The following is a 25,588-nucleotide window of genomic DNA, read 5'->3' on the forward strand; positions in this document are numbered from 1 at the left end:
TCTTAACTCTCCATAGAATTGAAATCGGCAACTAGTAATGTGTTCATTGAGTGTTCAAATGAGATCTCTAGTTCTTCCACGTGGAGCAGACACACATCCTCTCCCAGACATTTTTGATTTAATCAATTTTATTACAAAAAGTTACAAAACAAGGTAAAAAAAAGAAGTAAACTAACTATTGTAGCTCTATGAAATAAGCACAAGGAATTCTAACTTAAATACATAAATATAGATGTCCATGCGAACCCCACCATGGGGGCTCTGACAGTGGACTGAACCTAAAACATGGAAACCAGATACTTCAGAGTGAAATTGGCAGTTTTAACTTCGACTCTCAGGTAATGTGCTAATGGTAGAATGAGGCCCCTGTAACCATCACAGGTGGTGATGCTATATGCTCTTCTATGTCTCCGTAATACAGCAATGACATGAAATTATGCTGTTAGGAGTGAAGGAAAGGGACACTTAAAAGGGTTGTATGTGTCACTGACAAAGCACATGACAGGGTTGCCCATCATAGAGCTAGTGTTCGAGTTAGCCTTTGGGCTGGTATAGGAACAGGAGTAGGTAGGCCTATGTTTTGCTAATGTTCATCCTCATCCTCCCATATCGCTGGGCTGGGGCATTCATTCCTAATGTGTTGTGGACTCAGACTTGCCTGGAGATATCTGGTTGGTGAGGGTGACCCAGTCCTGTTGTTTCTAATTCTCTTGGCAGGAACCTTTAGCAACAAAGGACAAATCAATGTTACTATCCATAGTCAACCAAATCACTTCACATCCATTTCAAGCCATTATATGGCCACTTTGTCCTGTCCAACAAGAGGAGTACAATGAAAAAAAGTTTGAAACTTTGTCTTTATCCACTCACAGCTTCCGAGGCGTTCCTCGAGGAAGCCGACCTGTTCGCTGAGCGAGTCGATGCGATCCAGCTGCTGGAAGGAGTGGGACAGGAAGCTGGTTTTCTCAGACACGCCCTCGTCCAGCGACATGGGGAACAGACTGGTGAAAGGGGCCAGGACCAACTGGAGCTTCTGGAGAGGTGAAAAGGGAGGGAGAGAGGAGATGGAGAGAGAGAGGAGATGAGGAAAGAGATGGGTGAGAGAGGAGATGGGGAGAGAGGAGAAGTTTGGAAGAGGGAGGCAAGAGAGAGGTTTGGAAGAGGGAGGCAGGAGAAAGAGGAGAGAGGTTTGGAAGAGGGAGGTAGGAGAGAGAAGGGAAGAGTGAGGGGAGAGGGAGAGAAGGGCATTGGCAGGGAGAAAAGATGAGGGGCTTTAGTATATGTAGTGTATGTGACTAACAACATGGGTAACAAATCCCAACACAATCCGTCTCGCCATCACAGCGGTCGCTGTAATGTGAAAGTACTGCTATATTATACGGATCCTCCCATTTCAGCTGCCTGCATCTCCTCATTCACTTTTACTGTAATCCACCGAGCATTAACGACATGACTTCTAATGAAAAACTAAAAAGACGTTTAAAAGGTCACTATGACAGTCTGGCATTTCAAAGGATGCTGGGTTTTGTGAGTGATTGTGTTCTCTGTTGGTTAACAAAGTTCATGATTACATCTTGAGTGGTATTTGATAATACACCAGCGTAACAGTCTAACGTGTGTCTGCCTGGCGCTGGCTCAGAGTGGGTGGGAGATGAGGGGTACTGGTAAGGGTTTAAGGGGGACTTTACAAGGATAGGAAGGGAGAGGGTATGTACGCCTGTTTGTGAGTGTGAATGTGTGTGTACACGTTTTCCTACTTTATCAGGACCACAATCCACAGACAAGTCACCAGAATGTTCTGACAAGTCACTAGAATGTTCTGACAAGGTAGAAAAATAATATATATATTTTTAAATGTCCTGAATTTGTTAAAATGCTATTTTTGGCGTAAAGGTTAGGTTTAGGGTTTGAGGTTAAGGTTAGGTTTAGAGTTTGGGGTTAGGAAAAATATAATTTTGAATGGAAATACATTTTTACTCCCCAGAAAGTCCTGAAAATTCCCCAAAACAAAGCTGTGTGTGCAGGTGATGGTAGAGAACAGGGGGTGCAGTTGTACCTGCTCCAGCAGCTCTACTCTGTTCTTCAGGCTCTGGACCTCCTCTGTTACGTTCTCAGTCAGCCCATACCCTCCACCTGAAGACAACACACACAATCACACTGTGGATCACCAGTATATAAGACACCCTCTATCTACACAATGGGGTTGTATATTGGGAGAAAACGTTTTGAAAACTATGAGGTACTACCTGACCTGATTTTTATTTTCTGTTGCAAAACGTTTTGCTACAGTGAACCCTACTGAATATGATCCAGTAGGGTTAGTTTACAAAGCTTTGGGGACAGATCAAATCAAATATTATGCACGGAATACAACAGGTGCGACCTTACAGTGAAATTCTTACTTACAAGCACTTAACCAACAATGCTTTAAGAAGTTTCAAGAAAAAATAAGTGTTAGATAAAAAATAGATAAGTACAAAATTTAAAATAAAAGTTTAAAAAATTAAACAGCAGCAGTAAAATAACAAGCCAGGCTATATCGAGGTAATATGTACATGTAGGTATAGTTGAAGTGACTATGCATAGATTATAAACAGAGAGTAGCAGCAGCATAAAAGAGGGGTCTGGGTAGCCCTTTTATTAGCTGTTCAGGGGTCTTATGGCTTGGGGGTAGAAGCTGTTGAGAAGCCTTTTGGACCTCGACCTGGCGTTCCGGTACCTCTTGCCGTGCGGTAGCATAGAGAACAGTCTATGAATACGGTGGCTGGAGTCTTTGACAATTTTTAGAGTGGAACGGGTTGGAGAGAGTGCGATGGTTAATCCTTCCAATTCTATCTAAAGCTTAGACTTGTGACATGTCTTTGAGATAGATAATGACTTCAGCATCTTACTCCGATCCTGCTCCAGAGTGATTCATAAGCAGACAGGGGGCCTCAGTCTCCGAGCTATGAAACAAATGGGAAGAGAACCACAAGCTGGCTGGGGAATTCAGTGCTAGGGGTGAAGCCGGTAACAAATCCATAACTTAAGACTGCAAAAGGGGCAGAGGATATGAGGAAATGACACACACACACCATGTAACTGGAAGAGAGGGCACTATGAATAAGACACACAGTCCATCATGGCTAAACATGTTGTCCTGTATCAGTTATAAGACAAGGAGGGGTGAGCTAAGTTGGCCTGAGTCCAACCAGCCACTGAGTGTCCCCCTGTTCACCATGACAGGTCCCCAGAGCTATGGCCTCAGAGCTGGGTACAAATCCCACGTCTCCCCCCGGTCAGCCACGGAGCTAAGGCTGAGAACAACTCAATCTCTCCCAGATGTGGACAAGAGTCGAAAGGGAGGGGGGGTGGAAGGGAGGGAGGCGACCCCCAGCAGATGAAGTTGATGAAGCTGGAATGAGAGCGCAAGTTCCGGCCAAGAAGAGAGAGAGACCGAGAAGGAAGAAAAAAGATGGAGGGATTCAGACGAGAGCTGTTAAGGTCTGAGCAGGGCATTTATTCCCTTGTTTGTCTTGGTGATCTTCATCAACATCATACCTAAGCCTGGATATGAACAGTTCATGGATATAATAGGGCCATTAACCAAGACAATACTGCTGCTGATGTTAATGCTGCAGCAGCCTGCTGGCCTTGCACTTTGTTGGCCAGGAGAACAGAACTGTACTGAGCCTGCACATCTCTCTTTGTGTAGTTTAGTGTGTAAGACAATCTATCCTGTTTATCTCATCTCTATCTAGACAGACAGACACAAGGTAGAGGAAATGATTAGTCTTTCTTTATGTGTGTACTGTATGCTCACCGTACTACAGTTTACTGGCTAACAGTCTGAGAGAAATGGGAATTTTTTTAGTGTTCCATCCAGCCACTTCTAGACATGGGAGGTTGTTTTAGCCTGTTGCTGAGTTACGCCAAACACAGCACATCTATGGGAGCTGTTTTTTTTCCTTTTCTTCAGTGATATGCAGCAGTTTAGAGAATAGCTTGAGTGTGTGAAAGTGTGGGAGAGGAGGATGTTTCACTGCATACTAAAGGAACATTTTGGAATGGAACAAAGTTTTCCTATGTTAAAGATGGGGAAGAAAGGTCTACATCAGGGATGGGCAACAGCCCCCCACCTGTGGATAGTTAGAATAGTATAACAACATTTAGCTTAGGGCCCCTGGCCCCAAAAGCCTAGGGCTGGCTCTGACTGCATGTGTGGGTATGAAACGTGACCCACGAGCCACTGCGGCCCCTCATGATGAGTTCCAATTTTTTGTGGGCCCCACCCCCATCAAAGCTGCCCATCCCTGGTCTGCATCAAACAGCTAGCTGATGTACAAACAGTGGTTATCAGCATGGTTCATCAGGTACCATACTGTACATGACCAGAAACTGTTGGTTGCTGACCGCAGTTGGTCTATCAATCGTTGTTTATACTGGTTATCAGTGTGGTCCATCTGGTCATAACATACACCACCACACCTTGTTGGTTGTTGACTGCATGCGGTCCACTTTGCAGTGTGCACCAGTCTCAGTGCATTATTACTCACGGTACGAGTAGAGTTTGGCATAGCGCGTACCAAAAGTAATAATGGACCAAGAGCCTGGCTGTGGTCCTGTCTGTCCTCTTCTTCACTCCCATTGGAGGCTTTGCTGAAACACACACACACACACACACACACGATTGATTATCATGTCTGCAGATAAAGATAATGGTGGAGGTGTACCTGTATCACTGGAGGGGGGTCTGTGATCGTTTGCTGCTTCTTGACTGGGGTGGGTGGAAGAGGCTGGAGGAGGAGGAAGGTTCTCACAGGAGTGTGTGTCTCCTGCCAGCCTGTAGCCCTCTTTACACACACAGTGGTAGCTGCCTGCCATGTTCACACACTGATGAGAACAGGGCTGCTGCTCACGGCACTCATCCACATCTGACAGAGAGAGGGAGGAGAGACTGGGTGTCACTGATATTGTTAGGGTTAGAATTACGTTAAGGGTTAGGGTTAGGAGCTAGGGTAAGTTTTAGGGTTAAGAATTAGGGTAAGTTTTAGGGTCAGAACTAAGGAAAGTTTTAGGGTTAAGAACTAGGGTTAGGTTTAAGGTTATAAAGGTAAGAGTACAGGCTTAGCGAAAATAGGATTTTGAATGGGACTGAATTGTACAGCTATCCACAAGGTTAGCTGTACAATACTGTGTGTACGTGCAAGAGCGTGTGTGTGTGTACCTGTTTGGCAGTGACGACCCATCCATCCCAGAGGACAGGCGCAGTGGTTGGGTCTTAAACATGTTCCTCTGTTCACACAGGACTGGCCACACACCGCTGGAGAGGACAGAGAGAAATAATCAAAAATTAACACGCACACATACGGGATGTTAGGAGAGTGTAAACCCCTATTACCTTGGTTACAGTTGTGTGAGTGGAGTCGTCGCCAACCCGGGCAGCATTCTGGGTAAGAGTGTGAGACTGGCACTGCTCTGGTCACCTGACGGTACGCCACCCTGTACACTGTCCTGGAGAAACACACAACAGAAAGTTACAGCTAGGTCAGACAAGGTCTTTACTGCCCACACAGAGCCACTTAAATAGGTTTGAGTGATGATTCTGAGAACCACTGTGTGCGTGCAGAGCTCCTAGAGTTTTCCCCTTGTCAGCAGACATGGACACACAGGTATATTAGGCTGGACCATGGACCAATGGTTACCAAGTGTGTGTGACAAGAGGGGGAGGATGTGGACAGGATGGCAGGGGGTGAGGTTGACACCAAGCCAGTTCTGGGTTCTGCTGTTTCACTGAAATCTGCTGAAATGTTTCCTGGCATTGTCCTCAGAGAGAAAAAGGGAAAGAGAGCAGGAAAGAGAAAAATAGCCTCACAAAAGATGTCTCACAAATTCATCAATAACATCAGTCTCATAGTGGGAAGAAAAGTTTATGATTATGGTTGTCGGCTGGGAGCAGTCTGCTGCTGCGGAGAGAGAGAGCGAGAGAGAGAGAGAGAAAGAATGAAAGAGTGCGTAAGCACAGAGGGAGAGGTTGTCCAAGATAAACACAGCAGTGGTCTCTGTGGGCTGGCTGTTCATTTCCCGTAGTTACACAAATTGCTTGATATTTATATTCCACCAAAATATGTACCGCCATGACCCACTTCTGTGTATGAGTATGATATGAAAGAGAGACTTAGAGAGAGAGAGGGGGGGGGGTGAGCCAGAGAGAGACAAAGGGGGAGAGAAAGAGGGAAAGCGCGAGAGAGACATGGAGGCGAGAGAGAGAGATGAACAGAGAAAGCGATACAACAGAGAGGACAGCGGTAGCGAGGACAGCGGCAGCGAGGACAGTGGTAGCGAGGACAGCAGCAGCGAGGACAGCGGTAGCGAGGACAGCGGCAGCGAGGACAGCGGCAGCGAGGACAGCGGCAGCGAGGACAGTGGTAGCGAGGACAGCGGCAGCGAGGACAGCGGTAGCGAGGACAGTGGTAGCGAGGACAGCGGCAGCGAGGACAGCGGCAGAGAGGACAGCGGCAGAGAGGACAGTGGTAGCGAGGACAGTGGCAGCGAGGACAGCGGCAGAGAGGACAGTGGCGAGGACAGTGGTAGCGAGGACAGTGGTAGCGAGGACAGCGGCAGAGAGGACAGCGGTAGCGACAGCGGCAGCGAGGACAGCGGCAGCGAGGACAGCGGTAGCGAGGACAGCGGCAGCGAGGACAGCGGCAGCGAGGACAGCGGTAGCGAGGACAGCGGCAGCGAGGACAGCGGCAGCGAGGACAGCGGCAGAGAGGACAGTGGTAGCGAGGACAGTGGTAGCGAGGACAGCGGCAGAGAGGACAGTGGTAGCGAGGACAGCGGCAGCGAGGACAGCGGCAGCGAGGACAGTGGTAGCGAGGACAGCGGCAGCGAGGACAGCGGTAGCGAGGACAGCGGCAGCGAGGACAGCGGCAGCGAGGACAGCGGCAGAGAGGACAGTGGTAGCGAGGACAGTGGTAGCGAGGACAGCGGCAGAGAGGACAGTGGTAGCGAGGACAGCGGTAGCAAGGACAGCGGCAGAGAGGACAGTGGTAGCGAGGACAGTGGTAGCGAGGACAGCGGCAGCGAGGACAGCGGCAGCGAGGACAGCGGCAGCAAGGACAGCGGCAGCGAGGACAGTGGTAGCGAGGACAGCGGCAGCGAGGACAGCGGTAGCGAGGACAGCGGCAGCGAGGACAGCGGCAGGTCTTCACCTGGAGGGATAAGACTCCTCTGTCAAAACATATGCGGAGCTGTCTACCTTCTTTAGAGTGTAGCCCTGCTAACAAATAAACACTGTAGAACAATGTATAAATTCCCCTTAACATCTTCTGTGTCAGAGATGAATGTATTGCCTGATGTTGGCTGAGGTCAGACTGTATAGACAATGCTAAATATGTGGTTCTCTGTAGCTCAGTTGGTAGATGATGGCGGGTTCGATTCCCATACATACACAAAAAAACAAAGTCGCATGACTAAGTCTGCTAGCGATAGCAATATTAACAGTGATAGCAATAGAGATATTGACAGAGATAGCAATAGAGATATTGACAGTGATAGCAATAGAGATATTGACAGCGATAGAGATATTGACAGTGATAGCGATAGAGATATTGACAGCGATAGAGATATTGACAGTGATAGCGATAGAGATATTGGTAGTGATATTGACAGCGATAGAGATATTGACAGTGATAGCAATAGAGATATTGACAGTGATAGAGACATTGACAGTGATAGTGATAGAGATATTGGTAGTGATATTGACAGCGATAGAGATATTGACAGTGATAGCAATAGAGATATTGACAGTGATAGAGACATTGACAGTGATAGCGATAGAGATATTGGTAGTGATATTGACAGCGATAGAGATATTGACAGTGATAGCAATAGAGATATTGACAGTGATAGCAATATTGACAGTGAAAGCGATAGAGATATTGAAAGCTATATCAATATTGACAGTGAAAGAAACATTGACAGTTATAGAGATATTGACAGAGATAGAGATATTTACAGTGATAGAAAAATATTGGTAGTGATATAGACAGTGATAGAGAGATATTGGTAGTGATATAGACAGTGATAGAGAGATATTGGTAGTGATATTGACAATGATAGAGAGATATTGGTAGTGATATAGACAGTGATAGAGAGATATTGGTAGTGATATAGACAGTGATAGAGAGATATTGGTAGTGATATCGACCGTGATAGCGAGATATTGGTAGTGATATAGACAGTGATAGCGATATTGACAGCGATATCGACAGTGATAGAGATATTGACAGTGATAGAGATATTGACAGTGAGAGATATTGACAGTGAGATCGATATTGATAGAGATATTGACAGTGATAGAGATATTGACAGCGATATCGACAGTGATAGAGATATTGACAGTGATAGAGATATTGACTGCGATATTGACAGTGATAGTGACAGAGACAATGATAGTGATATTGATAACGATAGAGATATTGACTGCGATAGCGATAGCGATAGAGATATTGATTGCGATAGCGATATTGACAGTGATAGCGATAGAGATATTGACTGCGATAGCGATTTTGACAGTGATAGCGATAGAGATATTGACTGCGATAGCGATATTGACAGTGATAGCAATAGAGATATTGACAGCGATAGAGATATTGACAGCGATAGAGATATTGACAGTGATAGCAATAGAGATATTGACAGCGATAGAGATATTGACAGTGATAGAGACATTGACAGTGATAGCGATAGAGATATTGGTAGTGATATTGACAGTGATAGCAATAGAGATATTGACAGCGATAGAGATATTGACAGTGATAGCAATAGAGACATTGACAGTGATAGCAATAGAGATATTGACTGCGATAGAGATATTGACTGCGATAGAGATATTGACTGCGATAGTGATATTGACAATGATAGTGATATTGATAATGATAGAGGACAGTGGTAGAAATATTGACAGCGATAGAAATATTGACAGTGATCGCAATATTGACAGTGATAGAGAGATATTGGTAGTGATATTGACCGTGATAGCGATATTGACAGTGATAGTGACAATGATAGTGATATTGATAACGATAGAGATATTGACAACGATAGAAATATTGACAGCGATAGAAATATTGATAGTTATAGCGATAGAAATATTGCCAGCGATCGCGATATTGACAGTGATCGCGATGTTGACAGTGATAGAGAGATATTGGTAGTGATATTGACAGTGATAGCGATATTGACAGTGATAGTGACAATGATAGTGATATTGATAACGATAGAGATATTGACAGCGATAGAAATATTGACAGTTATAGCGATATAAATATTGACAGCGATTGCGATATTGACAGTGATAGAGATATTGACAGTGATAGCAACAGTAGTGGTCATGAGAGTCATGGCTGTGTCACTTACTTGTAGGTGCTACAGAGGCGGTGTCCCTGACATAGGGCGATGTAAGGTTTGTGAACGGGCTGGACGAACGACTCGGTCGTCGTGATGACACTGCTGTGATGAATATCTCTGCCACACACCCTCCTCCTGCAACACACACATAGGAACACACAGGTGAGATCACTCACACAGGTAGAGACTAGTGAGGTATTCTTTGGAACATATGAGAACTGTGGGTCCGATTCCTGGGACCACCCATATGTAAAAAAGTAATGCATGCTTGTCTGTTAAAAGCATCTGCTAAATGGCATATATTATATTAAATTAGGACTGTCTCTGCTGTCATCAGTCTGTCACTGTGTTAGGTTTAACAGCTCCATGTCATGAAATTCAACATAATCACAATTCTTTATCGTCAAATAAACAATTTGCTTAATGTTGGAAGTGAAATTACTGACAGGAATCGTAATGGTTTAAAATGTGAAATTACACCACTTACTCTTGATTACCTCTGAAGCATTCACATATAGAATGTGCCGTGTCAGGGGACAGTTTGAGACTGGGTTTAAAACCTGCTGTGGTGGTCTCTCTTAACAAGTCTGAGAACTAATCAGTCCCTCAAGCATTTTAACCCTCAGTTGATGACGTGACCTCGAGGTCTCTGTGTCAGTGGCAGTTAACTGACATGTAATTGATGCTGACTGGCCAATGTTATCGCCACTGAACCTGTCTTGAGTTGAGAGTCACCTCTAACCTTTCATCACCCTTTGATCTTTTGTAAGGGTTGTAGTTTGTTTTCTTCTCTGGCCAAATCAACTGAGATCTCAAAGAACCTGCATCTTCATAGAGTTGGCATAGGTCTAATACAACATGTCACCGTCGTAAATGTTTAACTGTTATCTGGACTATCAGTATACATTTACTCAGGGTGAGAATGCAAAGTGAAGCAAATAACCATTCTAAATATATAGCCCCCAATTAACTCCATAAATGATTGGTGTGTAACTGAAGCTAGAGGCCCATGTAACCGAGCTATCACAGGGACCAATAATGGGTGACGACCAATAACAAACACAAGAAATGGAATGAGGGAGCTGTTACCCGTGGTGACCGTGGAACTGTGGAGTGGCCGTCACATGGAGGATGAAGAGCGAGGAGGAGAGGAGGAGTGTTTGGTACATGTCTCCCTTTTCTTTTTCACTTTCACTCGCTCTTTCCCTCTCTCTCTCTCTCTCTCTCTCTCTCTCTCTGTCCAATGGGAGAAGAAAGGAGGATGAGGGGAAGGGGAGAAGGGCTGTGGCTGTGTCTCTCTCTCTGATGTTAAGAGCCTTGTTTTAGACTTCTAGGAGGAGGATGCCAACTACCTGTAGGTACACAGAGAGGGACAAACACAGAAGTTTGGGTTCAGAAAGTGAAGAGTAACTTCTGTTCACTCTTTTCATGCATTTCCACTTGACGTTTCCACTCCACTTATGATGCACAGACGATCCGGGTTTGAATCCCAGTCAGTCATATCAACATCTAACCTTTTAGAGAAACCATGATAGAAAGAAGTTCACTGAGTTCTCACATCAGAGGGAGTACTAGCTTACTTCTCCACTCTCATAGCTGATGTGGAAGGCTTAAGTGTTACCCCCATTTATAAACACTCAAACAGAATCCATCTCCAAACAACACTCCAAATATCAGTTCCCACACCAGAAAACATACTTACTGCTTGACTTGAACCTCAAATCAAGTTCTGGAGTGAAGAGCAATGGGTTATGTAATACTTTAAGTTAAAACAGATGATGTACATACTGTTTTAATTAGTGGTCGACCGATTAATCTTGCCTAGTAAAATAAAGGTAAAATATATATATATTTTTTTAATCGGAATGGCCGATTAATTAGGGCCGATTTCAAGTTTTCATCACAATTGGAAATCGGTATTTTTGGGCGGCAATTTTTTTGCCATTTATTTTGTATACCTTTATTTAACTAGGAAAGTCAGTTAAGAACACATTCTTATTTTCAATGACGGCCTAGGAACGGTAGGTTAACTGCCATGTTCAGGGGCAGAACGACAGATTTTCACCTTGTCAGCTCGGGGGATCCAATCTTGCAACCGTACAGTTAACTAGTCCAACGCAATAACAACCTGCCTCTCTCTCGTTGCACTCCACAAGGAGTCTGCATGTTACGCGAATGCAGTAAGCCAAGGTAAGTTGCTAGCTAGCATTAAACTTATCTTGTAAAAAACAATCAATCGTAATCACTAGTTAACTACACATGGTTGATGATATTACAAGATATTATCTAGCGTGTCCTGCGTTACATATAATCTGACTGAGTATACAAGTATCTGACTGAGCGGTGGTAGGCAGAAGCAGGCTCGTAAACATTCATTCAAACAGCACTTTCGTGCGTTTTGCCAGCAGCTCTTTGTTGTGCATCAAGCATTGCGCTGTTTATTCAAGCCTATCAACTCCCGAGATGAGGCAGGTGTAACCGAAGTGAAATTGCTAGCTAGTTAGCGCGTGCTAACTAGAGGGAGGGAAGCTATACTGTTTCACTGGCAATACCAAAGTGCCTATAAGAACATCCAATAGTCAAAGGTTAATGAAATACAAATGGTATAGAGGGAAATATTCCTATAATTGCTATAATAACTACAACCTAAAACTTCTTACCTGGGAATATTGAAGATTCATGTTAAAAGGAACCACCAGCTTTCATATGTTCTCATGTTCTGAGCAAGGAACTGAAACATTAGCTTTCTTACATAGCACATATTGCACTTTTACTTTCTTCTCCAACACTTTGTTTTTGCATTATTTAAACCAAATTGAACATGTTTCATTATTTACTTGAGGATAAATTGATTTTATTGATGTATTATATTAAGTTAAAATAAGTGTTCATTCAGTATTGTTGTAATTGTCATTATTACAACAACAAAAAACAACAACAAAAATTGGCCGATTAATCGGTATCGGCTTTTTTTGGTCCTCCAATAATCGGTATCTGCGTTGAAAAATCATTATCGGTCGACCTCTAGTTTTAATACAATGATGAGGTTGAATCTGCAGTGGAGAGTGTAGCTCTGTTACTAAAATAAGGCCAGGATTCAATCCGGAAGATCCACGTTGTTGCGCAGTTGACATTTCTGATTGAGCCAACATCTGCAGCGTTTCATTTGAATGCCATCTCTGCGACTGCGGTAACATCACCTTTAAATGGTGCATAGCCAAAAAGGGACGATCGGATTGAATCCTGGAACTAAAATGTTTTAATGGAATGGGGTAGAGGTGGACACACACAGAAAGAGAGAATTAAAGTCAGAGACTCAGTACGACTCCCCCTGTATAATAAGAAATGTGCCAGTGATTAACATACCAACACTGACATTAATTTCACTTCACAGCAAATGACTCAACATTTACACTAGGGTTGAATGGCGGGAACCCGGTTCCCGAGATTTACTGCCCAAAACCACTTCCTTTTCCCAGGATAAATAATGATGACAAACCAGCGAATTATAATAAATGATTTATATGAACAGCATGGCGTGAAAAGTGAACTGTTAAATTATACAGTGCCTTCGGAAAGTATTCATCAACGCTCAGGATGGGGATAGACAGCCCATCTCAGTATGGAGCATAGTTCACAATGCATGTAGACCTATCATCTCATCATCATGGACATCATTTTTTATACCAATAGACTATTCGACAAGGGATGGAAGCTCTTGTTTGCTGAATGATAAATACAGCAGCCAATAGAACAACTCACGGGTAGTTTGAAAGAAGAGTGAACAGGCAATGGCGATAGGCTATAGCAGTTATTTATTCAGACCCATAACCATTCAATGTTCCTGAAGAGAAGTGAAAGCTTTCTGCATCTAATTCTAGTCCTATATTATTCAAGGATGTCATTAGAATGATGAAGATGAGGACAACAAAACATATTTAATTTAACTGTTGAAAGCGAGGAAGGAATGAAGCAACAACAGAGAGAGAAAGAGGAAGTAGGCTAATAACATTAGGGGAAATATTCTGATATGGTATGTATGCGTCAGCCTACTAATTATACAAATAGGCCTTATTATGCTTCAAAACTCAAATCCATTTTGCTAGCCTATAATTGTAACTTTTTAGGCCGCATGTGCTACAACAGAATCGCATGTTCTCTCCCTGCTTTATCATGGATTGAACAATGAGTGTAATTCCAGTCATATAATCCAGTACTTATTATTTATTGATTTATTTGCACCACACAGTAATATAGTCCACACTCAAATAAATAAGCCTACTCATTGCTTTTACTTGAAAGCTACCTACACAAATAGCTAGCTAAGAACAAAGTGTTAATAAGATAAATTCATTAAAAAGATTAAAAGTAATTCAAATAAGTTATCCAGTAGGCATCTGGAGTAGGGAGCTAGTTTAATTTATTTACCCAAGAGCGCATAGACAGTGGGGCAAAAAAGTATTTAGTCAGCCACCAATTGTGCAAGTTCTCCCACTTAAAAAGATGAGCGAGGCCTGTAATTTTCATCATAGGTACACTTCAACTATGACAGACAAAATGAAAAAAAAAAATCCAGAAAATCACATTGTAGGATTTTTTATGAATTTATTTGCAAATTATGGTGGAAAATACATCTGCAATAGGTAAGCAGCTTGGTATGAAGAAATCAACTGTGGGAGCAATTATTAGGAAATGGAAGACATACAAGACCATTGCTAATCTCTCTCGATCTGGGGCTCCACGCAAGATCTCACCCCGTGGGGTCAAAATGATCACAAGAACAGTGAGCAGAAATCCCAGAACCACACGGGGGGGACCTAGTGAATGACCTGCAGAGAGCTGGGACCAAAGTAACAAAGCCTACCATCAGTAACACACTACGCCGCCAGGGACTCAAATCCTGCAGTGCCAGACGTGTCCACCTGCTTAAGCCAGTACATGTCCAGGCCCGTCTGAAGTTTGCTAGAGAGCATTTGGATGATCCAGAAGAAGATTGGGAGAATGTCATATGGTCAGATGAAACCAAAATAGAACTTTTTGGTAAAAACTCAACTCGTTGTGTTTGGAGGACAAAGAATGCTGAGTTGCATCCAAAGAACACCATACCTACTGTGAAGCATGGGGGTGGAAACATCATGCTTTGGGGCTGTTTGTCTGCAAAGGGACCAGGACAACTGATCCGTGTAAAGGAAAGAATGAATGGGGCCATGTATCGTGAGATTGGTGGCTGACAAAATACTTTTTTGCCACAATGTATGTATTGGATAACAGCACAATCATTTGGGCTTCCAGACATAGGTTTATTTATGTTTTATCATGCTTTTGAATGACCTTTCCGGTTTTTGCGAGAAATAGCGGGTTACCCAGGAGAAAAGTGATTTATTCTCGGGATGAAACATTTGTAAAAATACAGGGAAAATATTTAACCCTAATTCACACAGGTCATATTTTCACTGTATTCATAATATATAGCTATGTACTTTCTCTTTCGTTTGTTACGTGACTCCAGTTTCCCTACCACAGCTCTTTGTATGAACGGCAGAGCCCTTCATCTTGAAAAGCTTAACGTAATCAACCCATTTATTTATATAACGATCCCCCGATTTTATGAGTTGTTTAAAATAGATTTGATTGTGCTTCCCTGGTGGGTGATTTTAAACATGGCTGTCGTAAAAGTGAATGAGTTCAAACAACAGGTAGCAGCAGTAAGGGGGTGCAGTAACCAGATTTAGCACGTTGGTGGTTACTGTACCCCCTCCACTCAGAACACTGTTTGCCACTGACTGTAAAGATGATTTGAGCCATGTTTGTGCTTCATGCTGAGTGTCTGAGCTAGATTGTTTGTCGGGTGCTCTGAGCGGTAGGTTGTGTGTGTGCATGGGTGTAAACATTCACCATACTCTCTCTGCTGGGTTAATGTTCCCGGCTAACCAACATCCTGTGGACTCCTCCGACACTGCACCCCTACGGCCCGTGGATGATGACCTGTCATTAGAGGGCTGTTAACCCATCACTCCCCACCACAGCCAGGCCCCAGGGAGAAAGGTGGCATCATGCGGTGTTCCCCAAATGCCACCCTATTTCCTATATAGTGCATTACTTTTGACCAGGGCAGATAGGGTTCTGGTCAATAGTAGTGTACTATGTAGAGAATAGGGTGCCATTTGGGACAGCCATGGAGCCAACAGGGCGGTCTGGATGATGAGGCACTAAGAGACCGTATAGCTGGTTTAGTGGTTTTATCTGAACCCCAGATCCACCCTAAAACCCTGGACATTATTATAGCTCTGTTATATTGTCTATTGACCCACACACACACAGATACCAAGGCGACACACACACACATGCATACACATGACACGCATGTACATACACACACACAGAGAGACAGATCCTGTGTGAGGCCAGGGTGAACTTGCCCGTCTCTCAGAACATAAAGTGAAGATAGGTCTACCTCCAGCTCTGTCCCATAATCTCTTCCTACCTCCCGTTCCACTCTGTTAGATTGATGGAGAACTATAGCAGGAGTTTGGTTAACCTTCAGAAGAGCTGGGGGAACTCTGGCTCTGGATTTTGATTTAGCCTCCAAGATGGCACTACAGTTAACCTGGGATACATCCCAAATGGCACCCTATTCCCTATATAATGCACTACTTTTTTACCAGGGCTCATAGGACTCACTATATAGGGAATAGGGTGCCATTTGGGATAGAGTAGCAGACCTGGAGTTGATCCTATATAGGCCAGGGCCTTGGTTCTTGTTGTAGTCAATAGCATAACACTAATGTTACCCTGGGTGGTTGCTCTTAGCCTTGGGCTAGCGGCTAGCCTGATAGGGAACAAAGAGTTAGTCTGCGTTGTAAATGTCACCATACTTTAGTTTTGACCAGAGCCCCATGAGCCCTGGTCAAAAGAATACACTACATAGGTAACAGGGTGCCATTTGGGACATAGACAGAGTTAGGCTGGAGGTGCCGCTAAGCCCTGGCTGACAGCGTGCATGTCTCTCAGATCCTCTATTGGCTCTACACCCAGAGAGCAAACACGCAAACCTTACACAGCTTGGATTCATTCACAAATCGCCACAGCAATAGTACAGTACAGCATAGCTCCAGTCTGCTCTTATCTTTAGAGTAGATCAAGTGCAAATTTTAAGTATCAAAAAAGACCTTAAGGTGTGCAGCTATCACAGCCTTGCTTCCTGACAAAGTGTCTAGTGTGGTTTGAGAACATCATAGCCAGCAGCTGTGTTGCCGATGATTAGATTGTAGTTAAATGTAAGGTTGTGAGACTGGCTACTGCTGCCAATAGTCGGAGTCATACTCCCACAGGGAATATATAGTACATGTAACAACCTCTGGCTGAGATATAGGTGGATGATATCAACACGTAATTGAACCTACAACCTTGCTGGTTACATACAATATATTTCTACAGACATTATCCTCTCTAATAGAAACATATTAAGCCAAGCAGCCAATGCCTGGGTTCACTCTCCCTGCACAAAAGACACTCACCTCCACAGGTGATAAAGCACCATATAGGAAAGACTTTTAGGCAATAAAGACCCATAAAAACATTTTTCCCTTTACCCCATACTCCAATATCTCAGTGCCCCCCTTCCACCCCCCTTCTCTTTGCTGTGTCCCAGGTGAGCCCACCTAGGCAGAGGTCCATGCTGACCGACAGACCGACGATGATAGTGGCTGGGGGCTGTCTATCTGTCTAAGTGTAAATCTGAGGAGTGAGGCTCTGTGAATCCCTGTATGGAGGATATCTCCCTAATGGCTTCAGACAGTGGGATCAGCTGACAACACAACATGCCTGTCGGGGGGTTACCAAGGTCGGGCCCAAGGAGGGGTTATGGACGGTGGGTTGGGTGGGGGAAGAGACTAGTACATCTGTGTCTGAGGGTTCCTCCCCTGTGGAAAGAGAGAGGGGATGGTAGGGGAAGGCAGGTAGCCTAGCGTTTAGAGCAGGGGTGGGCAGTTCCAGTCCTTGAGGGCCTGATTGGTGTCACAGTTTTTCCCCAGCCCCAGCTAACACACCTGACTCCAATAATCACCTAATCATGATCCTCAGTTTAGAATGCAATTTGATTAATCAGCTGTGTTTGCTAGGGATTGAGAAAAAGTGTGACACCAATCAGGCCCTCGAGGACTGGAGTTGCCCACCCCTAGTTTAGAGTATTGGGCCAGTAACTGAAAGGTTGATAGTTCGAATCCCCGAGCCGACATGGTGAAAAATCTGTCCATGTGCCCTTGAACAAGGCTCTAAACCCTAATTGCTCCAGGGTTGCTGTTGATATTAGCAGACCCTGGCCATGACCCCACTCCCCTTTCGGAGTTGGGATATGTAAAAAACACCAGGGTTGTGGGTTCAATTCTCAGTACCAGTACAGGGGAAAATAAATGAAAAATGTATGCACTCACTACTGTAAGTTGCTCTGGATAAGAGTGTCTGCTAAATTACTCAAATATAAAAATGGGAAGAGTGGGCAGGATAAGGGTAGGTCAAAAGTCACTGCCGTTTCCATGTTCAGATAAAGTGTATGGGTTATAAGATGAAGAGCACACACCTCTGTCTTCCTGAATGGATTTACCTAACCTTACCTTACCTAATTATGTCATACCCCTGGGGATCTGTGAGAGTGCATGAGGTGGGGATTTGACACTGGCAGAATCATAAACCAATGCCATTGACTGAGACATGCTGTGTATCTTCCCTGACTGCATGGAGCCCTAAAACACACACAGTTCACACTGAGTTCATCTTCAGTTCACACGTAGAACGATCTAACCACAACTCTCCCCAGCCGAGAACACAGTACTCAAATCAGACCTGGCCACACAAAACAAAACTGAACAGCTTCACCTGGACCGATAAATGGGTTAATTGCTCAAATCCTCTGAACTCCAACCTGGACTCAGAGTATTTTGTATTATTCTGTATGTAAATTCAAGCCTCTCCATTTAATGTGATATATTACGTTTCATGTGGTCTGTATTAATTTGTGGCTGTCCATCGGCCATTTCATATGAAATGTTCCGAATTACAATTTGTATTATATGTTACGAATTTTCAAAACGTTTGATATGTTACGAATCTAGCTAGGTTGCTAACATTAGCTAGTTGGCGAATGTAATCTAGGCTAGGGGTTAGGGTTAAATTTAGGAGTTAGGCTAAAGGGTTTAGGGGAAGGGTTAGCTAAACAGGTTAAGGTTAGGGGAAGGGTTATCTAAAAAGTGAAATGGTTAGCTAAAAAGTGGAAGTGCAATGTTGTAAAGTACTCCAGTAAAAATAATTTAAAGTATTACTTAAGTCATTTTTTTGGGTATCTGTACTATACTATTTACATTTTTGACAACTTTTACTTCATTACATTCCTGAAGAAAATAATGTACTTTTTACTCCATACATTTACCCTGACACCCAAAAGTACTAGTTTGATTTGGAATGCTTGACAGGACAGGAAAATGGTGCAATTCACGTACTTATCAAGAGAATATCCCTATTGCCTATGATTTTGCAGACTCATTGGAGTGTGCCCCTGACTATCCAAAATTAAAAATGTAAATAAATCGTGCCATCTGGTTTGCCTAATACAAGGAATTTGAAATGATTTATACTTTTACTTGTGATACTTAAGTATATGTAAAATCAAATACTTTTAGACTTCTACACAAGTAGTATTTTTCTGGGTGACTTTCACTTTTACTTGAGTCATTGTCTGTTAAGGTATCTTTACTTGTACTCAAGTATGACAATTAGGTACTTTTTCCACCACTGGGGAAGGGTTAGCTAACATGCTAAGTATAGAGAAAGGTGCTAATTAGCTAAAATGCTAAAGTTGTCCGTGATGAGACTCGAACTCACAATCTCTAGGTGGTTAGACATTTGCGTTATACGCCCACCCATCCACCCTGACCATCCACCCTAATTTCGTTTTCGCCTTAAGTAACCATCTGTTTTATGTAACCTTACGAAATCTAACATATTTTACTAATTTGAGTGTCTAGGATTTACGTTACATCTAGTCTATGAGACGAGGCTGTGAAATCAGGTAAATATTGATCTAGTTGAGATCTTAAAATATTGTTATTGATGCTAATGAGCTTGGTATTCAAAGTAAACAACAGCTATCCCAACACTCAGTGGATGGAACATGCCCTCATTGCCCTGGTCTAGTCCAGGGTTTTCCAAAGTCGGTCCTGGGGTCAACCCTGGGTGCACGTTTTGTTTTTTGCCCTAGTAAAGTTGGTTACTTGAATCAGCTGTTAAGTGCTAGGGCAACACTGGTCTAGTCAATGCATCATTATAGAATTAAGCAGTTGGCACATGCGACACATTTCTTACAGTGGCCAACAGACGGCAGTGTTTTACAATACTTTCATCATTAGATCACACACCGCAAACTTGCCTCTGAGCCAGAGATGCTCTTGCTCTTCTTTCTATCTCACTTTCGCATACACATACGCACGCATATACACGTATACCCACTTATTCTCAGTAGCCTACAACATAATGCAAAAGTTACCGATATTAATAATAGTCAAAGTATAACAAGCTTAGCCTATAGAAATGATATCATTGATATGGTCCTATCAAAAGTAAAAGTGAGCGGATCTTACGCATTGGCTATATAATTAATGTGCGTAATGGGCTGAAATGGAATGAAAACGTGCAACTTACAAGTCTGATATAGTAATTCCAATGTGCTCCTTGTAATTTAGTGAAATTAAGTGATACTCGTTTTCGCTTTTAAACTTACAACTGTTCCATGTGCAGCTAAGTAGCAACGCACTGTTCCCTTGTCCAGAATGTGAAATGTCTAGCAAAACGGAAAACCTCGGTCAAATCCACTCGCTATGCTAGTTTAGTAGCCTAGTGAGCGTTTCCCTTTGAGTCGTCTTGTGTTATAGCCTTGTAGTAATATCTCTCTGCCAGTCCAGATGCAGGTTCCGTCTCCGTGAGTAGCCTACAAACCTACTAACTGTCAAAGTGCGCATGGGGGGTACCCGCGGCAGCACCCCCTCCGGCTCGAGCCAGCTGGGTATCTCGCAACCGCGACGGGTCGAGGGGGACTCCCCGCGTTGCGTTACTACAAAGAGATTTCACTTGAATTTATTTGTAGGCTATTTATTACAAGTGCTATCGTGGCCAAGAGCGAATGAACCTGGAGTTGCATTGGAGAAGGATAATATGGTTTTGGCGTCTTTTGAAAATACAGGCTACTGTAGCCTGTAACAGGTCCTAAAAATAGCATCACCCACATTCATATTTTGTTGTCCATTTCCAGCAGAGCTATTGATAGCCTAGGCCTACCAAGGAAAATGACAACCAACTGGGCAGAGACCTCAATTCAACGTCTAATTCAGGTTGTTTCAACATAATGTTATGAAACAGCAGGGAGCAGGTCTCGATTCCTCGACCTTCTAGCCCGAGGTCCGGGGCGCTATCGACTGCGCCGCAAAAGCATATACGTGCTGCAGAGTCGATTTCCGCGCTTATAAACCCAGGGTCGTTACAATAATTTCATTAGGTTGAATCACGTTGATTCAAGCAATACCTAGTGGGAATTTTCTCATCAAATGTGATACATTTAGTTGAAATATGCCACCTTTATAAATATATTGTTAAATGTAGGCTAATTGTTGTTGTAGCATACCACATTCTCAGACGTTAATAAATATATATTTTTGCAATGAGTTGACTAGCACAATGCTTGGGAGCGCATTCAATTAATACCATGAAGGCCTATCGTATCCCAATGTCTCAAGCTACTTTCTCAAGTATAGGCTACATCCCCTCCAACCCCGTGCCACACCCACGACGAAAAGGTCATTTCCATTTAGACAGGTCCATAAATGCTCATAGCATATCATAAAGCTATTCCGTTTCGCGCCCTTGGTCGTGGTCGGCTGTGGCTTGATCGAAACGGGTCCCAATGACGTGACAATGATTTGTCACATTTGAGTTGTAAGTAAGGTTAGGCTATGCATGTCTAATATAAAAATGAGTGTCATTTTTAATACTGGCAGTAGGCCTAGAAGAGGGCTCAATAGCCACCGTTGTTTCGTCAACACAATTAAAACATCTTACATAAGTATAGTAAATACTTTACTAAATTTTCTCCAAAAGTTAACAAAATTATGAGTTAAGATAAACGAAAACAACTCTTCTTACCCCCTCAGTATGAGGTCATGTGGTGGTGCGGCTCGCGCACGCAGAGCCGATGCTGCCATGGGAACCAACTCCGACCACTTGACAGCCAGTTTAGTGGACTCTTCCATCGTTGCAATTTATTTTTAGCTCGTCCCTAGTGTTTTTTTTCCTTAGAATTAAACCTCAACGCTTAATGTTTAGATGCTCCCCGTGAACCGAATGGAGAGAAATGAAATGCCTTTGGGCGTTTTTCAGTTGCTTTTTATCCAGAGCTTCCTGTGGAACGCAGGAATTGGATGGACAATCCCAAACCGGAATTCCTGTGAGTGTTTCACGCTGATAAAACCGTTCTACTGCACAAACACTCCATCCTGCTTGAACCTCTTTGTCAATTACCTTTTAAAGCATTCTCTGCCCCCATTAGGCCTATAGTCTGCGGTCAGAGTTTGAAGGGGACAAGAAAAAGCTTCTTGCTCTGACTATTGTCAGAGATGGGGTTAATTCGAATTAAAAGCAGTCACTTAGGAAGTGATTGACATAAAAAAACATTGAAAAACAAATCAAATAAATAGCTTCTACTTTTCAGTTTATTGAGAAGTCATTGGCATTTCAGTACTTCCTGAATTGACTGCCTTCAATTTGAATTGATCCCAACCCTGGACTGTACTGTAGGCCTTCAGATTTTAACCCACAAAAGATTTCATTACATTGCACCATTACAGCGTAGGCTTAATCAGCATACATTATTACTGTAAATAGAGACCCCTCCTGTTTAGGGTTGCATATCAAATCAAATTGATTTATATATCCCTTCTTACATCAGCTGATATCTCAAAGTGCTGTACAGAAACCCAGCCTAAAACCCCAAAAAGCAAGCAATGCAGGTGTAGAAGCACGGTGGCTAGGAAAAACTCCCTAGAAAAAGGCCAAAACATAGGAAGAAACCTAGAGAGGAACCAGGCTATGAGGGGTGGCCAGTCCTCTTCTGGCTGTGCCGGGTGGAGAGGACTGGCCACCCCTCAGGACAGCGGAGTCAATCACCACCTTCCGGAGACACCTGAAACCCCACCTCTTTAAGGAATACCTAGGATAGGATAAGTATTCCCTCTCACCCCCCCTTTAAGATTTAGATGCACTATTGTAAAGTGACTGTTCCACTGGATGTCATAAGGTGAATGCACCAATTTGTAAGTCGCTCTGGATAAGAGCGTCTGCTAAATGACTTAAATGTAAATGTAAATGTATATTATATGTTCAAATGTTCATAAATGACCAGCATGGTCAAATAATAACCACAGTAGTTGTCGAGGGTGCAGCAAGTCAGCACCTCAGGAGTAAATGTCAGTTGGCTTTTCATCCCTCCATCAGTTTCCAGACTGTCTGCAATAGGCTGAGAGAGGCTGGACTGAGGGCTAGTAGGCCTGTTGTAAGGCAGGTCCTCACCAGACATCACCGGCAACAACGTCGCCTATGGGCACAAACCCACCGTCGCTGGACCAGACAGGACCGGCAAAAAGTGCTCTTCACTGACGAGTCGCGGTTTTGTCTCGCCAAGGGTGATGGTCGGATTCGTGTTTATTGTTGAAGGAATGAGCGTTACACCGAGGCCTGTACTCTGGTGCAGGATCGATTTGGAGGCGGACTGAGCTTGTCATTGCAGGCAATCTCAATGCTGTGCGTTACAGGGAAGACATCCTCCTCCCTCGTGGTACCCTTCCTGCAGGCTCATCCTGACATGACCCTCCAGCATGACAATGCCACCAGTCATACTGCTGGTTCTGTGTGTGATTTGTCAGTGTTCTGCCATGGCCAGCGAACAGCCCGGATCTCAATCCCATTGATCACGTCTGGGACCTGTTGGATCAGAGGGTGAGGGCTAGGGCCATTTCCCACAGAAATGTCCGGGAACTTGCAGGTGCCTTGGTGGAAGAGTGGGGTAACATCTCACAGCAAGAACTGGCAAATTTGGTGCAGTCCATGAGGAGGAGATGCACTGCAGTACTTAATTGCTGAAAATAAACGCAGTTGACAGTGAGATGACGTTTCTTTTTTTGCTGAGTCTATAAAGCATGCTCCACTCTCAAGTTGAAGTTGAACTTGTTGACTGATGCCAAGGCGGTGGCTGCTAAGAAGAAGGGAGCAGCTGCGGACCAGCAGACTGCAGCCAAGGCAGCACTGCGAGTAGTATTGGTTGGTACTGTATGTGCCTTTAGGTTCCTCTCCATGTGTAGGCTATTGTACTTGCCGGTGTGTTGCAGTCTTTCATATTTGTAGTAGTTTGTTGCAATGCTTTGCTTAGTTTATCATTTGTGTCAACTTTGAGTTCAATCTAAGCCACAGATTGTTAACTTCCTGCACTTTGAGAGCAAGCAGTATATAAATGCAGTGTATTCTAATCAAATCAAATCAAATTGTATTTGTCACATACACATGGTTAGCAGATGTTAATGCGAGTGTAGCGAAATGCTTGTGCTTCTAGTTCCAACAATGCATTAATAACCAACAAGTAATCTAACTAACAATTCCAAGACTACTGTCTTATACACAGTGTAAGGGGATAAAGAATATGTACATAAGGATATATGAATGAGTGATGGTAGAGAGTAGCATAGGCAAGATACAGTAGATGGTATCGAGTACAGTATATACATATGAGATGAGTATGTAAACAAAGTGGCATAGTTAAAGTGGCTAGTGATACATGTATTACATAAGGATGCAGTCGATGATATAGAGTACAGTATATACATATGCATATGAGATTAATAATGTAGGGTAAGTAACATTATATAAGGTAGCATTGTTTAAAGTGGCTAGTGATATATTTACATAATTTCCCATCAATTCCCATTATTAAAGTGGCTGGAGTTGAGTCAGTGTCAGTGTCAGTGTGTTGGCAGCAGCCACTCAATGTTAGTGGTGGCTGTTTAAAGGTCTGATGGCCTTGAGATAGAAGCTGTTTTTCAGTCTCTTGGTCCCAGCTTTGATGCACCTGTACTGACCTCGCCTTCTGGATGATAGCGGGGTGAACAGGCAGTGGCTCGGGTGGTTGATGTCCTTGATGATATTTATGGCCTTCCTGTAACATCAGGTGGTGTAGGTGTCCTGGAGGGCAGGTAGTTTGCCCCCGGTGATGCGTTGTGCAGACCTCACTACCCTCTGGAGAGCCTTACGGTTGAGGGCGGAGCAGTTGCCGTACCAGGCGCTGATACAGCCGGCCAGGATGCTCTCGATTGTGCATCTGTAGAAGTTTGTGAGTGCTTTTGGTGACAAGCCAAATTTCTTCAGCCTCCTGAAGTTGAAGAGGCGCTGCTTCGCCTTCTTCACGATGCTGTCTGTGTGAGTGGAACAATTCAGTTTGTCTGTGATGTGTATGCCGAGGAACTTAAAACTTGCTACCCTCTCCACTACTGTTCCATCGATGTGGATAGGGGGGTGTTCCCTCTGCTGTTTCCTGAAGTCCACAATCATCTCCTTAGTTTTGTTGACGTTGAGTGTGAGGTTATTTTCCTGACACCACACTCCGAGGGCCCTCACCTCCTCCCTGTAGGCCGTCTCGTCGTTGTTGGTAATCAAGCCTACCACTGTTGTGTCGTCCGCAAACTTGATGATTGAGTTGGAGGCGTGCGTGGCCACGCAGTCGTGGGTGAACAGGGAGTACAGGAGAGGGCTCAGAACGCATCCTTGTGGGGCCCCAGTGTTGAGGATCAGCGGGGGGGAGATGTTGTTGCCTACCCTCACCACCTGGGGGTGGCCCGTCAGGAAGTCCAGTACCCAGTTGCACAGGGCGGGGTCGAGACCCAGGGTCTCGAGCTTGATGATGAGCTTGGAGGGTACTATGGTGTTGAATGCCGAGCTGTAGTCGATGAACAGCATTCTCACATAGGTATTCCTCTTGTCCAGATGGGTTAGGGCAGTGTGCAGTGTGGTTGAGATTGCATCGTCTGTGGACCTATTTGGGCGGTAAGCAAATTGGAGTGGGTCTAGGGTGTCAGGTAGGGTGTAGGTGATATGGTCCTTGAATAGTCTC

The 25,588-nt window shown here is 43.8% G+C and overlaps 1 protein-coding gene across 4 annotated transcripts; it reads right to left on the bottom strand.

Annotated features, from left to right (window-relative positions):
- Positions 1–80: 80 nt before the first annotated feature.
- On the bottom strand, positions 81–21,790 carry LOC124049157 (epidermal growth factor-like protein 7). 4 transcript variants are annotated; one of them, XM_046290218.1, is made up of 9 exons: positions 21,580–21,790; positions 10,483–10,745; positions 9,403–9,528; positions 5,381–5,493; positions 5,207–5,302; positions 4,713–4,913; positions 2,057–2,133; positions 871–1,033; positions 82–721 (listed from the first exon to the last, which is right to left on the bottom strand). In XM_046290218.1, exons 2-9 carry the CDS (start codon positions 10,560–10,562, stop codon positions 702–704), a joined length of 876 nt encoding a protein of 291 aa, XP_046146174.1. In that variant the 5' UTR covers positions 10,563–10,745; positions 21,580–21,790; the 3' UTR covers positions 82–701. The 4 variants fall into 4 exon arrangements, with proteins under 4 accessions (XP_046226489.1, XP_046146172.1, XP_046146173.1 ...); XM_046370533.1 differs by having other exon boundaries at positions 81–721; positions 5,207–5,493; XM_046290216.1 differs by lacking the exon at positions 21,580–21,790 and adding an exon at positions 20,165–20,528 and having other exon boundaries at positions 81–721; positions 5,207–5,493.
- Between the last annotated feature and the right edge of the window lie 3,798 nt (positions 21,791–25,588).

This window comes from Oncorhynchus gorbuscha, linkage group LG11 (genome assembly GCF_021184085.1).
Source record: "Oncorhynchus gorbuscha isolate QuinsamMale2020 ecotype Even-year linkage group LG11, OgorEven_v1.0, whole genome shotgun sequence".
Taxonomy (NCBI): Eukaryota; Metazoa; Chordata; class Actinopteri; order Salmoniformes; family Salmonidae; genus Oncorhynchus; species Oncorhynchus gorbuscha.